At 39.4% G+C, this 17,123-nt stretch overlaps 1 protein-coding gene across 5 annotated transcripts in view; it reads left to right on the top strand.

Annotated features, from left to right (window-relative positions):
* Positions 1–16,711, top strand: part of PRKD1 (protein kinase D1) — a 143,500-nt gene extending 126,789 nt beyond the window's left edge. For 4 of the 5 annotated variants that reach the window (XM_037395007.1, XM_037395005.1, XM_037395006.1 and 1 more), the window contains 3 exons: positions 547–814; positions 11,862–11,947; positions 15,755–16,711. In XM_037395007.1, the coding sequence (XP_037250904.1) occupies positions 547–814; positions 11,862–11,947; positions 15,755–15,973 (573 nt within the window). In that variant the 3' untranslated portion in view covers positions 15,974–16,711. Of the gene's footprint in view, positions 1–546; positions 815–11,861; positions 11,948–12,640; positions 15,109–15,754 lie in introns of those variants that run through there. The other variant, XM_037395008.1, reaches the window with a different exon arrangement.
* The last annotated feature ends 412 nt before the right edge of the window (positions 16,712–17,123 follow it).

Genomic DNA, 17,123 nt, shown 5'->3' with positions numbered 1-17,123 from the left:
AAAGGAAGGATCTATACCGAGGCCTTAAGTGAGAATTTTTAAGCAGCTACATCTGAAGAAATCAGACAAGTTTGCAGAAGGGCAGGGTGTAACTGGGTCCACAATAAAATAGAAGTGGAAGTTCAAGCTAAATTTTGTCGACTTGCTTGATTTAGGAAAAAAACATAGGTAAACCAATTTTTCTGTTTGCTGTGTTCTTATGCTATGAATGAATAAGTATTACTTTATATTACTACTTTCACCAGAGCCTGAGCTATTAGGCCTATCTAAACCCATATTTCTTTCACTCTAAGCTGTCCTGTGTTACTGGTTTTACTGTGATTTATTCATGGAGTGAAGGAATAAAGGAGGTGAAATGGACTGGTAGTCTGGTCTGATGTCTTGGTGGAATAAGGGTATTCCTCTCAAAGAGGAGTTTAAAGAAACAATATCCTTGAAGGAACAGTAGAGATGCATCTTGCAACTAAACCATGATAAAAGTTCCTCAGCTACATGTATGATAATAAAAATAACGTCTGTTTTACTGTAGCATTTTTCTTTAAACAGGTAAAACTTTGTGATTTTGGCTTTGCCCGAATCATTGGAGAGAAATCATTTAGGCGTTCAGTTGTAGGAACACCAGCCTACCTTGCTCCAGAAGTGCTGAGAAACAAAGGCTATAACAGATCTCTGGACATGTGGTCTGTGGGTGTCATCATTTACGTAAGCCTCAGTGGTACCTTTCCATTCAATGAAGACGAAGACATACATGACCAAATCCAGAATGCCGCTTTCATGTATCCACCCAATCCATGGAAAGAAATTTCTCATGAAGGTAATACCTATTTGGGGCTGGTTTTATATAAATGCTAAACGAGAGTACTTGAATTTTGCTTTTGTGTTTCACACACACCCACACACCCTGTACATACCACTGGGAAAAAAAAGATTTGAAATTTCAAGGTACCATCTCTGTTCTGTGCTATCAGCTGCTTTAGGTGTTTCCTGCAAGGCATGTAGACTCCGTATGGCATAATCCTCTGGTATGGGAACTCTCCAGGAGGTGTTGAAGGAGGCCCATAGCCACCTACAGATGGGGCTGCTGTAGAATTTTGTGGGGAACCTCTGCTGCTGGAACCAGTGTTTCTTATATTCACTTCTGTACCTCTTCTTTCAGCTCTAGTGCTCTGCGGTCTTTTTCTCGTTTTCCTTGTGCCACTAATTGAGTTTCCATTCAGTAGGATGCTGTACCCTGATAGTCTTGCTGTAGAGAAGATAAAAAAGATTGAACAATTCCAAGCAGATGAGGTTTCAAGAACAGTGTGAGAAAGTGTAACAGAAGAATCTTTCTGCGGGGGGGAGGCTTGGAGGTAACCAATGAGACTTTTGAAACTAGAGTTCTGGTCAATGGCATCAAAGACTTTTGATAATAAAAGAACAATGTGAATAATTCACTATGAACATTTTTAAAGAAGGTAAATTAAAGATGTCTCTAAATGCAACCAAGTAGGGCACTTAATAAATATATCAGTTCTGGCTTCACAAATGTTTTCTTATACATAGCATTTTCAGGCCACTTGATTTTCTTTGGGAATTTGTGTTTTCTTCAATCATTATCTTTGTCCTTAATGTTTCGCAAGATTGCTTCGTAAGTCTTAAATCAAAGGAAACATTATAAACAACAAATTCTAATCTTTTTTTTCCGAATTTGAATGTGTACCAAATTGAATTAATATATTAGCATTTACAGTTTCCATTATTTACAGTAGAGTTTTTCTGGGTTTCAGGTGACATATTTAACTTACACATTAAGCGTAGCTTAGAGGATTGTGCCTGCTGCTTAGGATAAGATATATTCTAGCCAAGGATAAGATGTATTCTAGCCATGTGAGATTCTCAGCTGAAAAATGCTTTGAGAGCATTGTCTTTTGTTTTATCTCGGTGGCAGATGAAGTTTGATGAGATCTGTTGCAGGGAGAGGCGGAACTATAAATCTGCACAATTACACACTGAAGTCCTCCTGAACTTGCACGCACTTCTGATATGTAAGCTGACAGAATCTATTGGCAGCAATGCCTTATCTGGCGCTAGAGACAAGCAAACAGCAATCAACACAGGAGAGGCTGCAAGAAATTGTCTCCCACAAGTTTCTACCGTGGTAGATAGAAGATCAATTTCTGCATTCAGAGGTGAAGATTCAGTAGAGTACCTACAGAAAATGCACCTACTGGGGTGTTGTATCTCCTTTTAGAGAATCACAGCCTTCATTAAGAGTTAATGCATACCAGGCTGCAAGTGTGCAGAAAGGAGGGAAAGAACACACTTTAACAAATCACTAAATGAAAATCTGCTTATACATTGTCATGTTATTCTGAATTTTGAATTGCTAGCTGATGAGCCACTCTGTTGTGCTAAACAAAAACCTGGAAAAAATCTGAACAAATCCATGATGTTTTAACACAGGGACTTGGAGTCTAGATCTCTGTTCAGGTATTACTTGATAATGCTGAATTTTAGAGCTCAGAGTTGGACTCAAATTCCACATTACCTGGGGAAAATAAAGGAACCATGTTCTGTCAGCTACCTTGGTGCAGAGCCCTGTGCAGGTCACGGGAGGGCAGGTTGGTGGGCCCGCTGGCTCCGTCCAGTTCCTGTGATCTGTGACCCTACAGCGTGGTTAAAATGCAAATCTGTGTGGACCCGGTGTCCTAACACATCGAGTCTGGATTACAGTTCTGAACAGTGAACAGTGCCATGATAGCTGATGCTACAAATGATTGAAGCATTAGGGGGGAAAACACAGATAATTTTAAAGATATTATGAAGTTGCTTACTCAATATTGCAAATAAAAACAATTTGAAAAGGTATATGTAGTTAAATGTAAACTATGGTAACACGAAGCTCATTTTAAGATAAAGTACACTGGGGCTCATAAATTTCTCTACACTTAAATGCTACAAATCTATAAAATTCAGAGCAGAATTAGTTTCAATCCCAACAGGTTACATTTATGCACTTGGAAGTCTTCATTTAGCTTGTCATATGCTCTTCCAGCTTCTGAAACAGGTTAAGCTAATGAATTGGGTGTTTGCATTCCATATCTTTTCCATTATTCTGTTTGTCAATTATTCTTAAACATTGAACATTTTTCAACAGAAGTTTTAACAAAAGTGACTGACCACTTTTTATATTTTTTCATATTCATATAAATATAGAAACGACCCATAATAGATTTAAAGGCATAAGAGATTTCTTTAACTGTTTCCTGGAATTTGTATTGTAGCAATAATTCTCCCAAGAGGACAGCAATTATCATCAATTAGTTCTTCCACTGAAGCTTGTAAGAGGGTTAGATCACAGTGTGGAATGTCATGCTGCCACAGAATCTGGCAAGGTCTTTGTAAATAAATATTGATCAGCATCTCTTTCAAGCTGGTATGATTGAAATGGCTGTTTCTCTTGAAGGATCTACAAGACATATTTTCTTGCCAGAACAATTATTCTTTGTTTGAAAATTAAAACAGAATTCTTTAAGTGATTTTCACTTGTAAGAAAGAAAAAAAAATTGAAGATCCAGCAGTTAGTCCAATTTAATTACTGACATTTGAAAACTCACGCAACTGTTTAAGAGAACTTTAACATAATAAACACCCACAGTCTCCACAGAAGCACTGCCATAGCATTAAAAAATTGAAACCAAAATTGGTTAGACAAGCACCGCTGCAATAGATAAAATAATTGCAAAATAAATATTATTTTTAACACAGGTAAGAAAGATCTTTTTAAAGTGTTATGCTGTGTGAATTTGAAAACTAGGAGCCATTTGTCAAAAGGTTAGCATAAGTAAAACTAATGTAAATATTCTTCTTTCTTTCTCCAGTACTTACTGCTTTCTTCTCGTATGTCCAAAAGGCAGTGCTGGGCCCAAGCACTCTTTAAGAGCAGACTCTATGAATTGTACATTACAGCTAGATTTTAAAAGTGGTACCTTCATCAAGAGACTGTATTAAATGCTTCAGTAGGAGCAGGCAGAAACTGAGAATTCAGTGAACTTAGAAGAGCTAGTCTACCATCTAAGATAATCAATATTAACTCTTGATTTACGCATGCCAATAAAAATGTTCAGGTTCTCTGGCCATATAAAATGTACTGTGCATGACTGTTTCTTCTTTTTTTACTGCTGAAATATGTCAGTGTCCGTTGCTATGAATGTTCATAGTATGATAATCCTAGGAACACTGTTGTAGAACAGTGAGTAGTAGTAGAAGCAATGACATACCAATTTGAGCTTAAAAAAAGAAAAAGAAATGTTTATTCAAACCTATTGCTGTCTATATCAGTCCTGCTTGATGCACAAAGCAAGTGATGGCAGATAAGACAGACACCCTGAAACAATAGATGGGATGAGGGGCGTCGATTTGTGACTGTACCAGGTTAGGATCACCAACTTAGGCAGCCGATATACCTGAGCTAGCTGCTGCTAAAACCGCAAGAACTCATTTGCTTCAAATTTTGTGTATGTACTTTAGTGGAAGTGTAAATGTTTCGAAAGTTGTGGGGTTTTTACGTTGTTAGGCGGTTTTCAGTTTAGGGTAAGGGAAGTGATCATCAGCCAAGTGTATTGCCAGTGCCTGTGCAACAACAGCTTTATTAAAGGGCCTATGATTTCTTGCAGAATAGCTTAACAAAGCAATGTTAGGAATTTTTGCCTGCCTATTGCAAAAATCAACACTGAGGAAAGCAGAACAGTACTCAGACCTTTTGTTTCTTGCTTATGACTATTACTGTGGCTCAGAAAGCCAAATTGGATGTAAAACTTCTTGCAGCTGTAGTTATTTCAGCACTCTTTTCAGACCAATACTCACATAAAAATTTTAAGAATAGCTGAGCTTATTTATTGTCATGTTTACTTCTATTTTTACCATAAACAGAGAGAACTTAAAAGCTCAGATATTTTACTTTTTAGCAAAATCAGGTATTTCTTTGTATGTAATGGGTAGTTAACAAATTATAGTGAATGATGCTGTCTTTATCACCACTTTGGATTTAATGCTCAGTAGATGCTTTTTCTGTTATTGCCAAACAACAGCATGTTAATCTCTAAGCTGGAATGCGAAGGGTAGCAAAATTTTAAAAGGAAAAACCATAATGAGATAGGTCATACCTATAGACTGCGTCTGAAAAAGCGGCAACAGTGGTAAAGTAACCTAAATGTTCCCATTCTCTGTTCCTCATTCAATTATTGGTTTTAAGGTAAAATTCAATTGGCTTTTAAAATTCTAAACTACACTGATGGGGCAATAGATTTGTAAAACCACATGACCCATAACAATTTAAACTGCTTATATAAATAATACAGTCTAGCAAGTTCAGAGAAAAAAGATATGGGAAGAAATTGTATGTTGGAGAAAAAGTGCGTCATGGATATAAGATGTTTGTTTTCTTGAGAATTAGTTTTTCTGTAGCATTTTCTAGCAATTTGTAAAATAAGAGTCTACAGTCACAAGGCAAGAAAGAAGGCAGAATCCATTTGAGGGTGATATTTTTGAGCGTCTGATGTCATTCAGTCCCTGTCAACAGTTCTGTCTTCTCTGCCACTCAGGAATGTGGTCTAGTCACTGGCTATGGCTCTTTTCTTTCCATAGTCTCCATCTGTCTGATGTCATAGCAGCTGGATGAATCTCATCAACTCCTCCTGCTGAGAAATTCTAGCTTTTTTTGTGTGTAATGCTTTCTGTCCTCTTCCTCCATTAAAACTTAACCTATAAAATCTAAGACCTTTCAGTTTTGTAGCGCTCAGAAATGTGTTTTCTCACAACTGATTATCCATTCCCAACATTTCTGCGAGCAACATTTCCCAAAGCTTAGCCCTCATGCACAAAATCCCTTCTCTAGCATCACCAAACCCAGTCGCTTTGCATTTTAAGGTTTGTCAGAGATTGTGTGCATACACATACACGCACAACCTCACAGATTCCTCCATGGGGAATTCTGATTCCACACCCACTAAGGGCTGTGTCTTCCCACCTTTTTCCAGTAGCTTCTCTCCTTTAAAAGTGTACTCCCCAAATGCTGAGTCTGTGTTTGTATGCATAAATAGAATTGTAAGATGTTACTGTTGAGAGGTAGTTTCTGTGCTAAATTTGGAGTATTTTGTAGAAAATCAGGTTTTGTCACAGCCACTCAACATTCCATTGCCCAACCTGCTATTTCTGCTTTGTCTTCAATGATTGTCAAGCCAGCTTACTTTTCCTAATTCACTTGCTGTAGGGTAGTTTGACTTTAATTCAGACTTCATCGTGGAATTTTGCTAGATATTCATACACGGGAATCTACTTGCAGAATTCTTTCCTATTTTACAGCTTTAATTTTCACATCGGTCAAACATGGAGCCTATTTTCAACAGCAATACTGTTCTTTTCCAACGTTAACCTTTCAGTCCACCAAATCTGCATCATCTCAAAAAATTTATTTTGACTCAGCTACAGGCTACAAAAAATAAATACTGCTAAATATAAAGACAGAACTCCCCTAAGGGTTTTGTCTCTCTGCCTTTTAAGTGTATTTTATGTAGTGTGTCTTTGCTGTGGTGGCTGTTCTTTTGGACTGCATTGTCCTAGAACATGCTATGTCAAGCTTTGGATTATTCATGATGTGTTTCGTTCTATTGCGGAACTTTCATAAATCATTGTACTCCTAATTCTTTTTTCATCAGCTATCGACAATACAGCTATTACTACTAGCCTGATGAGCTATGTGATGTGCACACTGTTGATTAGGTGCTTCACAGGATTCATACTACTGAATAATTTTGGAAGAAACAATGCAATTTTTTCCATGCATTAAATTTGATCATGGTGTGCCTCTTACACTGCCTTTGACTCAGAAATAAATACCACAGCCGCCTTCAAGCCAGTATTTATTTAGACATGTTTCAGCATAATGTGAATAGAAACTCTGTTTCACACTTTAATGAGAAAGTCACATGAGTGAGCATTAAGTATGAGGAGGTCAAATGTGTGTTATAGCTCAAAGATGCTCTCTACCTCCGTAAATGTTTAACTAGCTGTTTAAACTAAGGTCTTGGCTCTACTTAGATGTTTGCTAGGATTGATATTAGAAAACCTCTCTTGCAGAGGTGCAGCTTATAATTGCCAATGATTTCTTTTGATAGTACAGCTGAATCCATGTTCCTGAAATAATAAACTCTGCCAGCTGAGGATTACTTTTTGCCAAAATAACTGCATGCACACTAGAACTTTTGTTAACAAAGCTGTATTGACCAGCAGTAGGGAAGGGGTTTATGTATATGGAAAAATTATACTGCTAATCAATAGCGCTATACTGAGAAAAGTCGAGGGCCAAGGAAGTCCTAAGGTACGTTATTGGCAGCAGCTTAGGTTTTTTTACAAGTGATAGCTGTGAGAGTAGCTAATATTGTGGATGTACTTTAAAAATTCTGGACCAAGTATAAATTTATTGTTAATTTAAGACTGCTTTTCTTGATATTCTTAAGGTGATTTCTTTGTTATACCTTATCTGAAAAGGCAAGGTGTTTTATGATAGGACTAAATAAATGGTAGGCTCATAATAGGGTTTTTAGATACTTTCTTGTTAATGCGTGGGTCACACCCTAATTGAGTTAAAGCAGTCATTCCTATGAAAACTGTAGTAATGATTGTTAATTTGATTCTTGGAGTGAAAATTTTTACTGTGCCATTACTACAATTAATTTTTTGCCATACTAATAAACTGCCTTAAGCAGTTTGGAAACATGAACCTCCTGACTCCAGAGGTTCTTTCCAGTAAAATGCAACTAAAAGAGCAATCTTTCCTAAAATCAAGGGGACATACAGGTTTTTAAAGTTGCATTTGAATCTTCTCGTTGGGGATTCTAATGAATGATCACCTGTCTAAGTGTTCCTGGAGCAGTTGGCTAGTTTATCCCATTTAACAATGTCTCCAGCTCCTGGAACTTGATAAGCCTCAGCTGGCTGCTTATGCTATCCTTAAATCATGGGAAGTAAACAGGAGCCCATAAAACACTTAGAAAAAGCAGTACCATAATGCTCTCAGAACTTTCACGCAGGTTGCTTCCATGGTGATAACCTGTTGGATTCCCATAGATCAGGGCTCCTCAAAATTTTTAACCAGGGGCCCGGCACGCGGATGAAGTGGCAGGCAGTCATCTGCGGCTGCTTGGTTTCCCCCCCAACCCCTCAGCGGGGGGAGGAGGCTGGGGGGTTCTGTAAATACCAGGGGCTGGATTGAGGACCCTGGGGGGCTTTATCCAGCCCGCGGGCCGTAGTTTGAGGACCCCTGCCATAGATGATGTGCAAGACCATATGTGGTCTTTCTTAATACTGCATTTATTGAATTACTGATTTTACAGAGGAGTATCATCAGACTTCATAAAGCTCCTAAAATGTGTCATGATTTAACATATATCTGACAAGGATTACTTTAAAACCTGATTTTTTAAAAAAATCAGTCTCTAGTAAAAATTCATAAGATTTACTTTAAAATACAGTGTACTTGCTACCCCCTCCTCAAAACTGCTTTATTTTTCTGGACAGAAAATTCAATTTTTTTAACAGCTGATGCCCCAGAATCTTGCTTTATACGTACGTCATATAACCTGCTTGAGTTATATGTCTAAACTAAATGTTAATACCTTCCAAATTTTTATCTCCAGTCTTTTTAAGCAGTACAACTCAAAATGCAATCATCAAACTATTAATCATATGAGGATTTTTTAAAAAAAATTCAGAAATTGAGTCAACATGAATCTTACTGTTTGTACATCTTTCGTGAACAGTAGCCAGACCAAACTATGTTAGATAGTGGTTGTCAGGACACTATCAGGACAGGATGTCTTTTTGTAAGCTGAGACAGAGAGAATAACCAGGATCTTTTCTCATTTCCTTTAAATAGCCCCACAGAACCTGGCAATGTCTGTACCTCTACCATTTAACACTAGTTCAATTCAGAGTTTCCTCACTAACAGACTTCCAGATCCCTAAGGAAATACTTTAATCCTTCAGTTCCAGCACTCAGCCTGTCTGTATTGAACTCCCTAGCTCCTGCTTTCCTTTACACAGCACTGTCCTTTTGTTGCCTTGGCAGTACACATTGCTTGCATCTTGGCTCAGAACTCTTATGCTTGAGAAGTGGCTTTTTTTGGATTGCATGATTTCCAGGTAAAAAATAGAAAATGCCTTTTGCTGTTGAAGCTCATGTTTGATCTCTTTCTTCACCTATATTTGAAGACTTTGAGTATTAAAGCAAATGGAATTGTATTGGATAGTTTGGGCCCTAAGTCTTCAACAACAGTCACGTTGTATTGGTGCTTATTTGTCACTAAGAGGCAACTGATACTCAAAACTTTCCTGGTGAAAAGAACCCTAGAAAAAGAACTAAAAATAAACACCAAAACTTGTTACAGAGACAGCAATATTCCAGTGTTGAAACAAGCAGAGTATCTGTGTAAACCGTTCTCAAGAACAAATCATTGCTCAATACTGACAATCCTAACCATCCGGTGAGGCTGCCTTTTCACTTTTGTCTTCATTTCCTCCCCTGTCCTTCTTCTAGACCGATGCTTTTCTGGTCAGTTCAACAAGCCATTGGCAATTTCCCCAGGAATGCAAAGAAATATGTTATTACACATAGTACGTCGTTGTCCTGAAGGACAAAAAGGGGCAAAGGAGGCTGTATAGCTGTGTATCATTCTGTCACTTGTAAGCCTCATAGGACTATCTGCTTCCAGTGGGTTGGACAGAAGATGCATAGAGGGATTATCAATATGGCATGGCAGGAAGAGCATTCAGCAGGTACTTGGCAGTTACTGAGGCACATCTTGGGAAAGATGCAGTTATATCTCAACAGCTGGCTGATTGAAATCAGTTCCCAGGAAATCAACTGTTTCATCAAGTCCATGACCTATTTGCCAAACTGGGATTCATAGTAAATGATGAAAAATTATCTCTGAAGATCATATACACCTGAATACTGCTGAAGATAATAAACAAATGGGAACCCTATTAAATTCACATTCAGTGCTGGCTTATATATTAAAAGGCAGACTGAAGTTGTATTGTAATTCTGCTGAATTTAAGGGTAAGGTGATAGCATTGCAGAAGCTGCTGATGTTTACCCACTGCAGTAAATCTGGGTATCGGCAAGGACTGTTCTCCCCTTCCAAGCACCAGATAAAAACAATGACTACTACTTTTTCCCAGGTTATATCAGAAGTCACTCTAGAACCAAACTGTGACATATGACTGACTTTCCTGTCTCTTCCTTATAGCTTGGAGCCTGAGACCTTCTCTTACCAATAAAGAGGAAAAAATTAACCCCACTATTTTGGAAAACTAATGAGTTTTCAGAGTTCTACCACCTATCAGTAGTGGCCCTGTTGGCTATCCACTGGCTTTCTGATCCCACATTTTGAGGGGGAACAAAATAAACATGAGTTGGAGTACTTAACATGAACTGTACTGTGCACTAAAAGAGACAGTAGCTAAAAATCTGTTTGTCTACAATAGAAAAAGTAAAATTAGGATGATCTGTGCCAGGAAAAGCATGGCTCAGAACCTCTGGCAATGCCACCTTTGTCAGAAATCTTGAGATGTATTTTATCTCTTTGCACAATTGCTTCGATTTGCCAGACAATATTTAGCACCAGGAAGTTGGAAATATTTTAGTGATAGGCTGCTATTGCTAAGAATATCTTTGTCTTCAAATTACTGTATACATCCAGATAGGTTGCCATATACATTCCCATTTCCCTGGACACTGTGCTCTGCCCCATGGCAGAAACACACAGAAAGCTCTAGCTGGCAAACTGAGCCTCGGGGGAGTAGTCCTCTGTTAAAAAAGAAAAGCTTTTCTGTACTGTGGCACAAAATACAACCTCAGAGATGTACCAGTTTAAAGAATTCTGCCCCATCTCCTGCTTTTAAAACAAACAAGGTAACTATTCAGCACCTTCAATACCCAGCCAGCAACAGTGTCCGTCTGACCTGTTTCAGATCCAATTCCCCTCAGTGATGCCACATTTCTGTGCTGCTTTCAAGGCCATCTTTCCCTGTCACCATGATATAAACAAAGAAATAAAGATGTAAACCAGCATACTTGGGACAAGCCAAGGGATATTGCGGTGAAATGGGAAAGTAACTACTTGTGGCCAGCCGGTTACTCTGCAACAAAAAGCTTCCCCCAGAACACATGCTGAACATTTAGCACCACCTAGAACAGAATTTAACCTTTCATGATACCCTCAGTTGGTTTGGGGGGGTTTAGTTTGTTTGTTTGTTTGTAAATGGTTTTAGCAGATGTATTCAAAGGTCAGCAATCTCATCCCAGAGATTTTTCCAAATGGGTCACTTAGTGCAGTTCCATGCACTGGTCATTGACTCATGGGCCTTTTCCCTTCGTGCATCATAGCACACATACCTATAACCTCGGTGAATCACTGACTCCTTCAAAACCACAGAAATACATATTTCCATATATACAGATATCCACCACCTTTATGTGGTGCCTGGAGAATACTGCAGTCCTCACATGAGATTTTTTTCATTTGAGCAGGAACTGGGTGAGAATCATCTTCAGCCTTTGCTGTGTGCCTGCAAGTGAACACACAGAGGTAGACGCTATGGTAGCTACCCAACAACTGTTAAATAAAACAGTTGTAATCCCATTAGGAAGGGTCACATGGGTACCTTCAGGGACGTCAGCATTAACTGCAGTTTGTAGAAAGCTGGACTAAGAAGGGATAACTGTCTTCTTTTTACAACTAACATGTCGGTCTATCTGCCTGTCCTACTTGAAACAAATATATTTAAACTGACATTTTTCCAATATTATATCTTTTCAGCTATTGATCTTATAAATAATTTGTTGCAAGTGAAAATGAGAAAGCGCTACAGCGTGGACAAAACCTTAAGCCACCCGTGGTTACAGGTATTGCTACAAATTCCCTGTTTTTTCTTGTGTGTTTAGGCTGTAAGTATGTAACAAATTTTCATTAAGCACAGTAGAATTGAAGCAGCTGTACAAAGCTGAACATGTTTTCAGATCCTGAGAACCTCATACTCCTTCACCCATTTATCTATAGATTCGCTTTTTAATTTCTGGTTTCAAAGTATGCTACAAAAATGTTTTGTTTGCCCACTGACAACATGATGTATATAAAAAGAGCCCTTATTTAATTTACATTATATGATTGCTTGGAGTCTACCCCGATTCATTTCTGACTAAAACTAATGAATGGGCTTTCACTTCACAGTCAGCAGAAGAGCTAGTGAAGTTGTATGCTTGCCAGGAAAATACGTTAGCCACCTTCAATTGAAATCTTCAACTAAAAACTGAAATGTTAGCAATTTTTTAGATGCTATCAGCCACTGTCTTCTGCTCCTTCATAGGGTATTTTTTTTTATCCTGGCAGCAGCCAAATCGTTTCAAGTTAAAGACCTAAACCCAGAGTTGGTGCAGTGAGCAGTCAGGGCCCACCCCACCACCCCCCGCCAGGGGACAGGCTGAGGCCAAGCTGGGACACCAGGCTGCGGGATCTCCCAAGGGATTCACATTTGTGCCCCCCCCCCCCCCCCCCAGTTAGGGATATGCGCCAAACATACTCTGTTTTGGATTCTTTAGGAAGGCGTCCATACTCTCTTTTCAGTTTGGCTAGCTCAGTGGCAGTATATGGTATCTCTTTGGTTGTAATGTGAGGATCATCATCGCCTTCATTCAGATAAGTATATTCTGTTTTAATTAAGGGTCTCACTTGAGGGTTTTCTACCTCCTCCAACTCCTTCTGAGGGTATTTTGGGTTAATACCCTTTTCCTCTACTTCCAGCTCTATTACACTCAGGGCTTCAATGTCTTTAGAGCATTCTGCCTTCAGAGTGGTTTTTAACAAGCGGTTTTCTTCCCTTCCTTTCTCTAATTGTTGTTCTAAGTCATTCTATAATTTTGTTTTCATTGCTACATTTTCTAAGGTGATCTTCGATTGCTGTGACTAGGCTAGCTCCTAAAATGGCACAGACTATAGATTTGCCCTTACCTGATCTAACTTTAGCTTCAGTCTATAAAGAGGTCACTCGGTCCACTACATTCTGCAAGTTTGCCCAATTAGCTTGAGCCCAATCTTCTCCGGGTACAGAGGGTCAAGCCCCATACTTTGCCAGAAATGTGTAAAACACATCCCAATCTTTCATTTGTTTATCAGCCTTTTCGGCCATTCTCACTACAAAGGGACCAAACCCACTTCGGGGAGGCTAGACTTAGTTACACACAGCCGCTGCTGTGTCACCCTTTTCTTCCCCAAATGGTTGAAGGGACGAAAAATCTGCTTTGGGAAGGGAGCTTGTAGTTACTACAAGGTTGTCCGTTCACTTTCCTGAGCAGAGCAGGCAAATTCTCATTAACACAAGGGCAGCCCCCCTTTTTAGCACTTTCCCCCTTTTGCACTTTGAGTTCTTTTAGTTGGATCCCAATAGACAGAGCCCTCAATCAGAATTTGGAGTGCTAAGTCCTGGGCGTGTGTGGTGTGCACAAAATCCCAGTCACCCCCTTGCTTTCTGGACACCTCTCACCCAGCTGGGCGTAAGGCCAGGTGCAGCTAGAACAACACATCCTTCCCCTGTTACAAACTGCACACCACCTGCACCCCTCTGTCTTTCAGGATCTTGTCCATGATGCCAATTTAATGTCACTGTCCACCCAGTGGACTCGTGATGGTTTGTTTACTATGATCTCGAAGCACAAAAATCAAGGCGACCATGCCAAGGGGTTATGCTTCAATTAAACAGCACAATTTTATTGTTTGCCCGTAAAGTGGCATGTGATAGGTAAAAAGACAGAAAGCAAAGGAAAAGTAAAAAGAAAAAGGAAAGAGGATTATAACTACCACCAGGGTTCCAAGGCATCCCTATGGTCCTAGGTCCAGGCAGCATCACGCCGGTCCTTCCAATCATCATGATCCTTGGTGAGGGAGATCTCCTAAAATCTGGCTGCTAAAGAGTCCTCTTATGCCAAGCAAAACACATTGCTCCTCCTCTGGCCCATGGATTGTTGTCAGTCTCTGCCTTCTCAAGCAAGATTGTCACGCATGTCATGGTTCGTTGTAACAACAACAGTTGTTATGCAACCTTATTGTAGTTGTTCCTTCCAGCACCAGGTATCAGGGAGCAGCATAGTACTCCTCATACCATGTAGTTCTCCTTCAGGGTCTCTGCGTCTCCATGTTCATGAGGACCACATTCCATCTCCAGGTCTCTGTTAGCAATGTTAAGACGGTATCATTCTCTTTAGACCGACTCTTACAGAGGGTAGTCATGGCACAGATCAGATGCATAATCCACGATCCCAAAGGAATCTTTATCCAGACTGAAAACTGAGTCCTACTCATGTTGTAGTACCTTACAGTTACAACTTTTTCTCAAAGTAGAGGGTGATATGCTGGTATATGAAGAAAAGGGTTTCCACCTCCAACCCTACACCCCACCTTCTCCTGGGCTTGCTTTCTTCCTCCCAGTTATCCTGGCACCCCCCCCAAGGTGGTGCTTCTAAGGCTGCTTCTCTCACTGGGAGCCATCACAGAATACGTTTGGCTAAGCCTTGGGGGACCAGAGAGGTAATGTGGGCTAAGGCCCACAGCAAGGATGCGTGTTGTCTCATATGATGGGACAGAAGCCTTCACCTTCGTGCATCCACTTTTATCACTCATGCAATAGCAAATGCAGGTGAGTTAAGGTGAGGCAGTACAGCAGCAGCTCTAGCAGCACAGATGAGGCGAGTCCTCTTTCTGGAAGAGCCCAACTTTGTGGGCTAAGGAAAGCAAACAGTGGTGCAGGGCAGCGAGACTTAAATGTGATTTCTGAGAGGATACCTGGGCCACAAGTGGGCCAAAGTTTGTGAAATCCTAAGGATGAAGAATTTCATGCACTCACAGTGCGCGGGCTTTCTGGTGCTTTGGCTCAGTGACCAGGGTTGTGCCTTAGGTTGAGAGAAGGTGAAAGAAAAAAGAAAACTGGATACAGGATCATGAGCAGAGGTTGGTCTGCCTGGGGCTAGGATTGACTTTATTATAGCAGCTTCATGTATGCTTTGGGTGGAAATAAATTAATGTGAGACACTTTAGACAGATCAGAGGCTGCAGAGCACAATGTCCTAAACGCGAGAACCAAACCAGTTTCCAGCCTTACTTTTGACTGTCAACGTGGAGTTCCAAAGTACCTTGATGTTTAGATGTACATGTCTCTTTGAGCACACCAGTAATAGCCAAAGTTTGGAAAAGCAGATATTTTTCTAGCCCAAGCTGAATTGATATCCTGCAGCATTATACCGAGACAGAGCAAATGTCTTGACTGACTGATACAGATCCCAGGGGTTTACGTGTATGATTTAAAGATGTTTCTTCTTCCTTCTTATTATTATCAAGCATGAGGAACTGTTTTACCACCATGCCTTATTTAGAGATTATGGAAATCTGTACACTATCCATGAATTCTGCAAAACAGCCTGTAACATCTTCATACTATATTTATGACAGTTTAATAAAATTAATGTATCAAAAAATCCTCTAGAGATGAAGCCTATCTCTATAGGCAGATTTCATATTTATTAATTATAAGATTTTCCCACTCTGGAGCAATAGGGATGCATGACCTTTAGACTGCTGAGTTAATAGCACTTCACATATTAGTAGTAGAAGGGAATGTCATTTATTTTAGGAAATTTAAAACTAATACTGCTACTCTATTTCAGGACTATCAAACTTGGCTAGATTTAAGGGAACTTGAATGTAAAATGGGGGAACGTTACATCACCCATGAAAGTGATGACTCCCGATGGGAACAGTATTCAGGAGAACATGGACTGCAGTATCCAGCGCACCTTATCAGTCCAAGTGCTAACCATAATGAAAACACCAAGCTAGAAGAAACAGAAATGAAAGCCCTCAGTGAGCGTGTCAGCATCCTTTAAGTTGCATCCCCTATAATCTGTCAAAACACTGTGGAATTAATAAATACATACGGTCAGGTTTAGCGTTTGCCTTGCAGAACTGCCATTATTTTCTGTCAGATGGGAACAAAGCTGTTACGCTGTTACACTGTTGATGTATCTGAGTTGCCAAGACAAATCAACAGAAACATTTTTGTGTGACCAACTGTGTTGTATTTACAAAAGTTCCCAGAAACACTAAACTTGTTATTGTGAATGATTCATGTTGTATTTAATGTATTAAAGCCTGTCTCCACGGTGCCTTTGCAAACTAGTGTTTTTCTTACTTGAGCCTCATTTTGGTAAGAGAGAACTTTCCCATGAAGATCTGGGTTGTTTTGTGTGTGTGTGCATCGTTAGTGTTGTAACTGTAAGCAAACTCTTGAAGAGTAGATCATAACTGCTGTTCTGTGAACAACTTCTACCATTTGGATAAAAGCTTTTTTTAGTGTTGAAAAATAGAAAAAAAAATTGCATAGCACTGTACAGTTTCAAATCAGCTAACCTGTGTGTATGTGTTCACCTATTTGTGTACATAGACACATGCATTGACAGTGTAACTTGCCCTTAAGCCTAAATGCCTTCGTAACAAACTGCAGCATGTCAGTTATATTTCCTCTTTTCATAAAATATTCTTCTCTAATATGAATATTCTCCAATATGTACATTCAGAAGCTAAATAACTTGTTGACTTTGTGTATGTTTTCAATAAAAGTCTTGTTAAAAAAAATCGTGTGATTTTTGTTTGAAATATCCCTGGAATGGCATCAAAAGTAGGCAGATGAGTTAGTTCATCATTAAGAAGCCCATGTGGGGGTAGGCAGGGAAATGCTGCCAGCTAACCTGCATGCCTATAACATATTTTTGGTAAGAACTTGCTTGGACTGTTTTTATATTGCAAGTTCAGTCAGTTTTGAAACATACCGGGGCAGTGAGGAAGTTAAGGACACATTAATGGGAATTTACTTTTTTAATTTAATGGAGAAGTGTGCCACTTCTGCTTTTCTACTGAGTTCCGTTGAACTGACAAGGTGATACGGATCTCTCCTGCTCTCCTTCCCCTGAAAACATTAAAGGTAGTCATTTTCATTTCTAACAATTATTTAGTGTTCCAACGCTAACCCATTTAGCT

The sequence above is a fragment of the Falco rusticolus genome, chromosome 7 (assembly GCF_015220075.1).
Source record: "Falco rusticolus isolate bFalRus1 chromosome 7, bFalRus1.pri, whole genome shotgun sequence".
NCBI classification, from domain to species: domain Eukaryota; kingdom Metazoa; phylum Chordata; class Aves; order Falconiformes; family Falconidae; genus Falco; species Falco rusticolus.
Note: the sequence above shows the minus strand (reverse complement) of the source record. Positions and strands in the feature narration are given on the sequence as shown.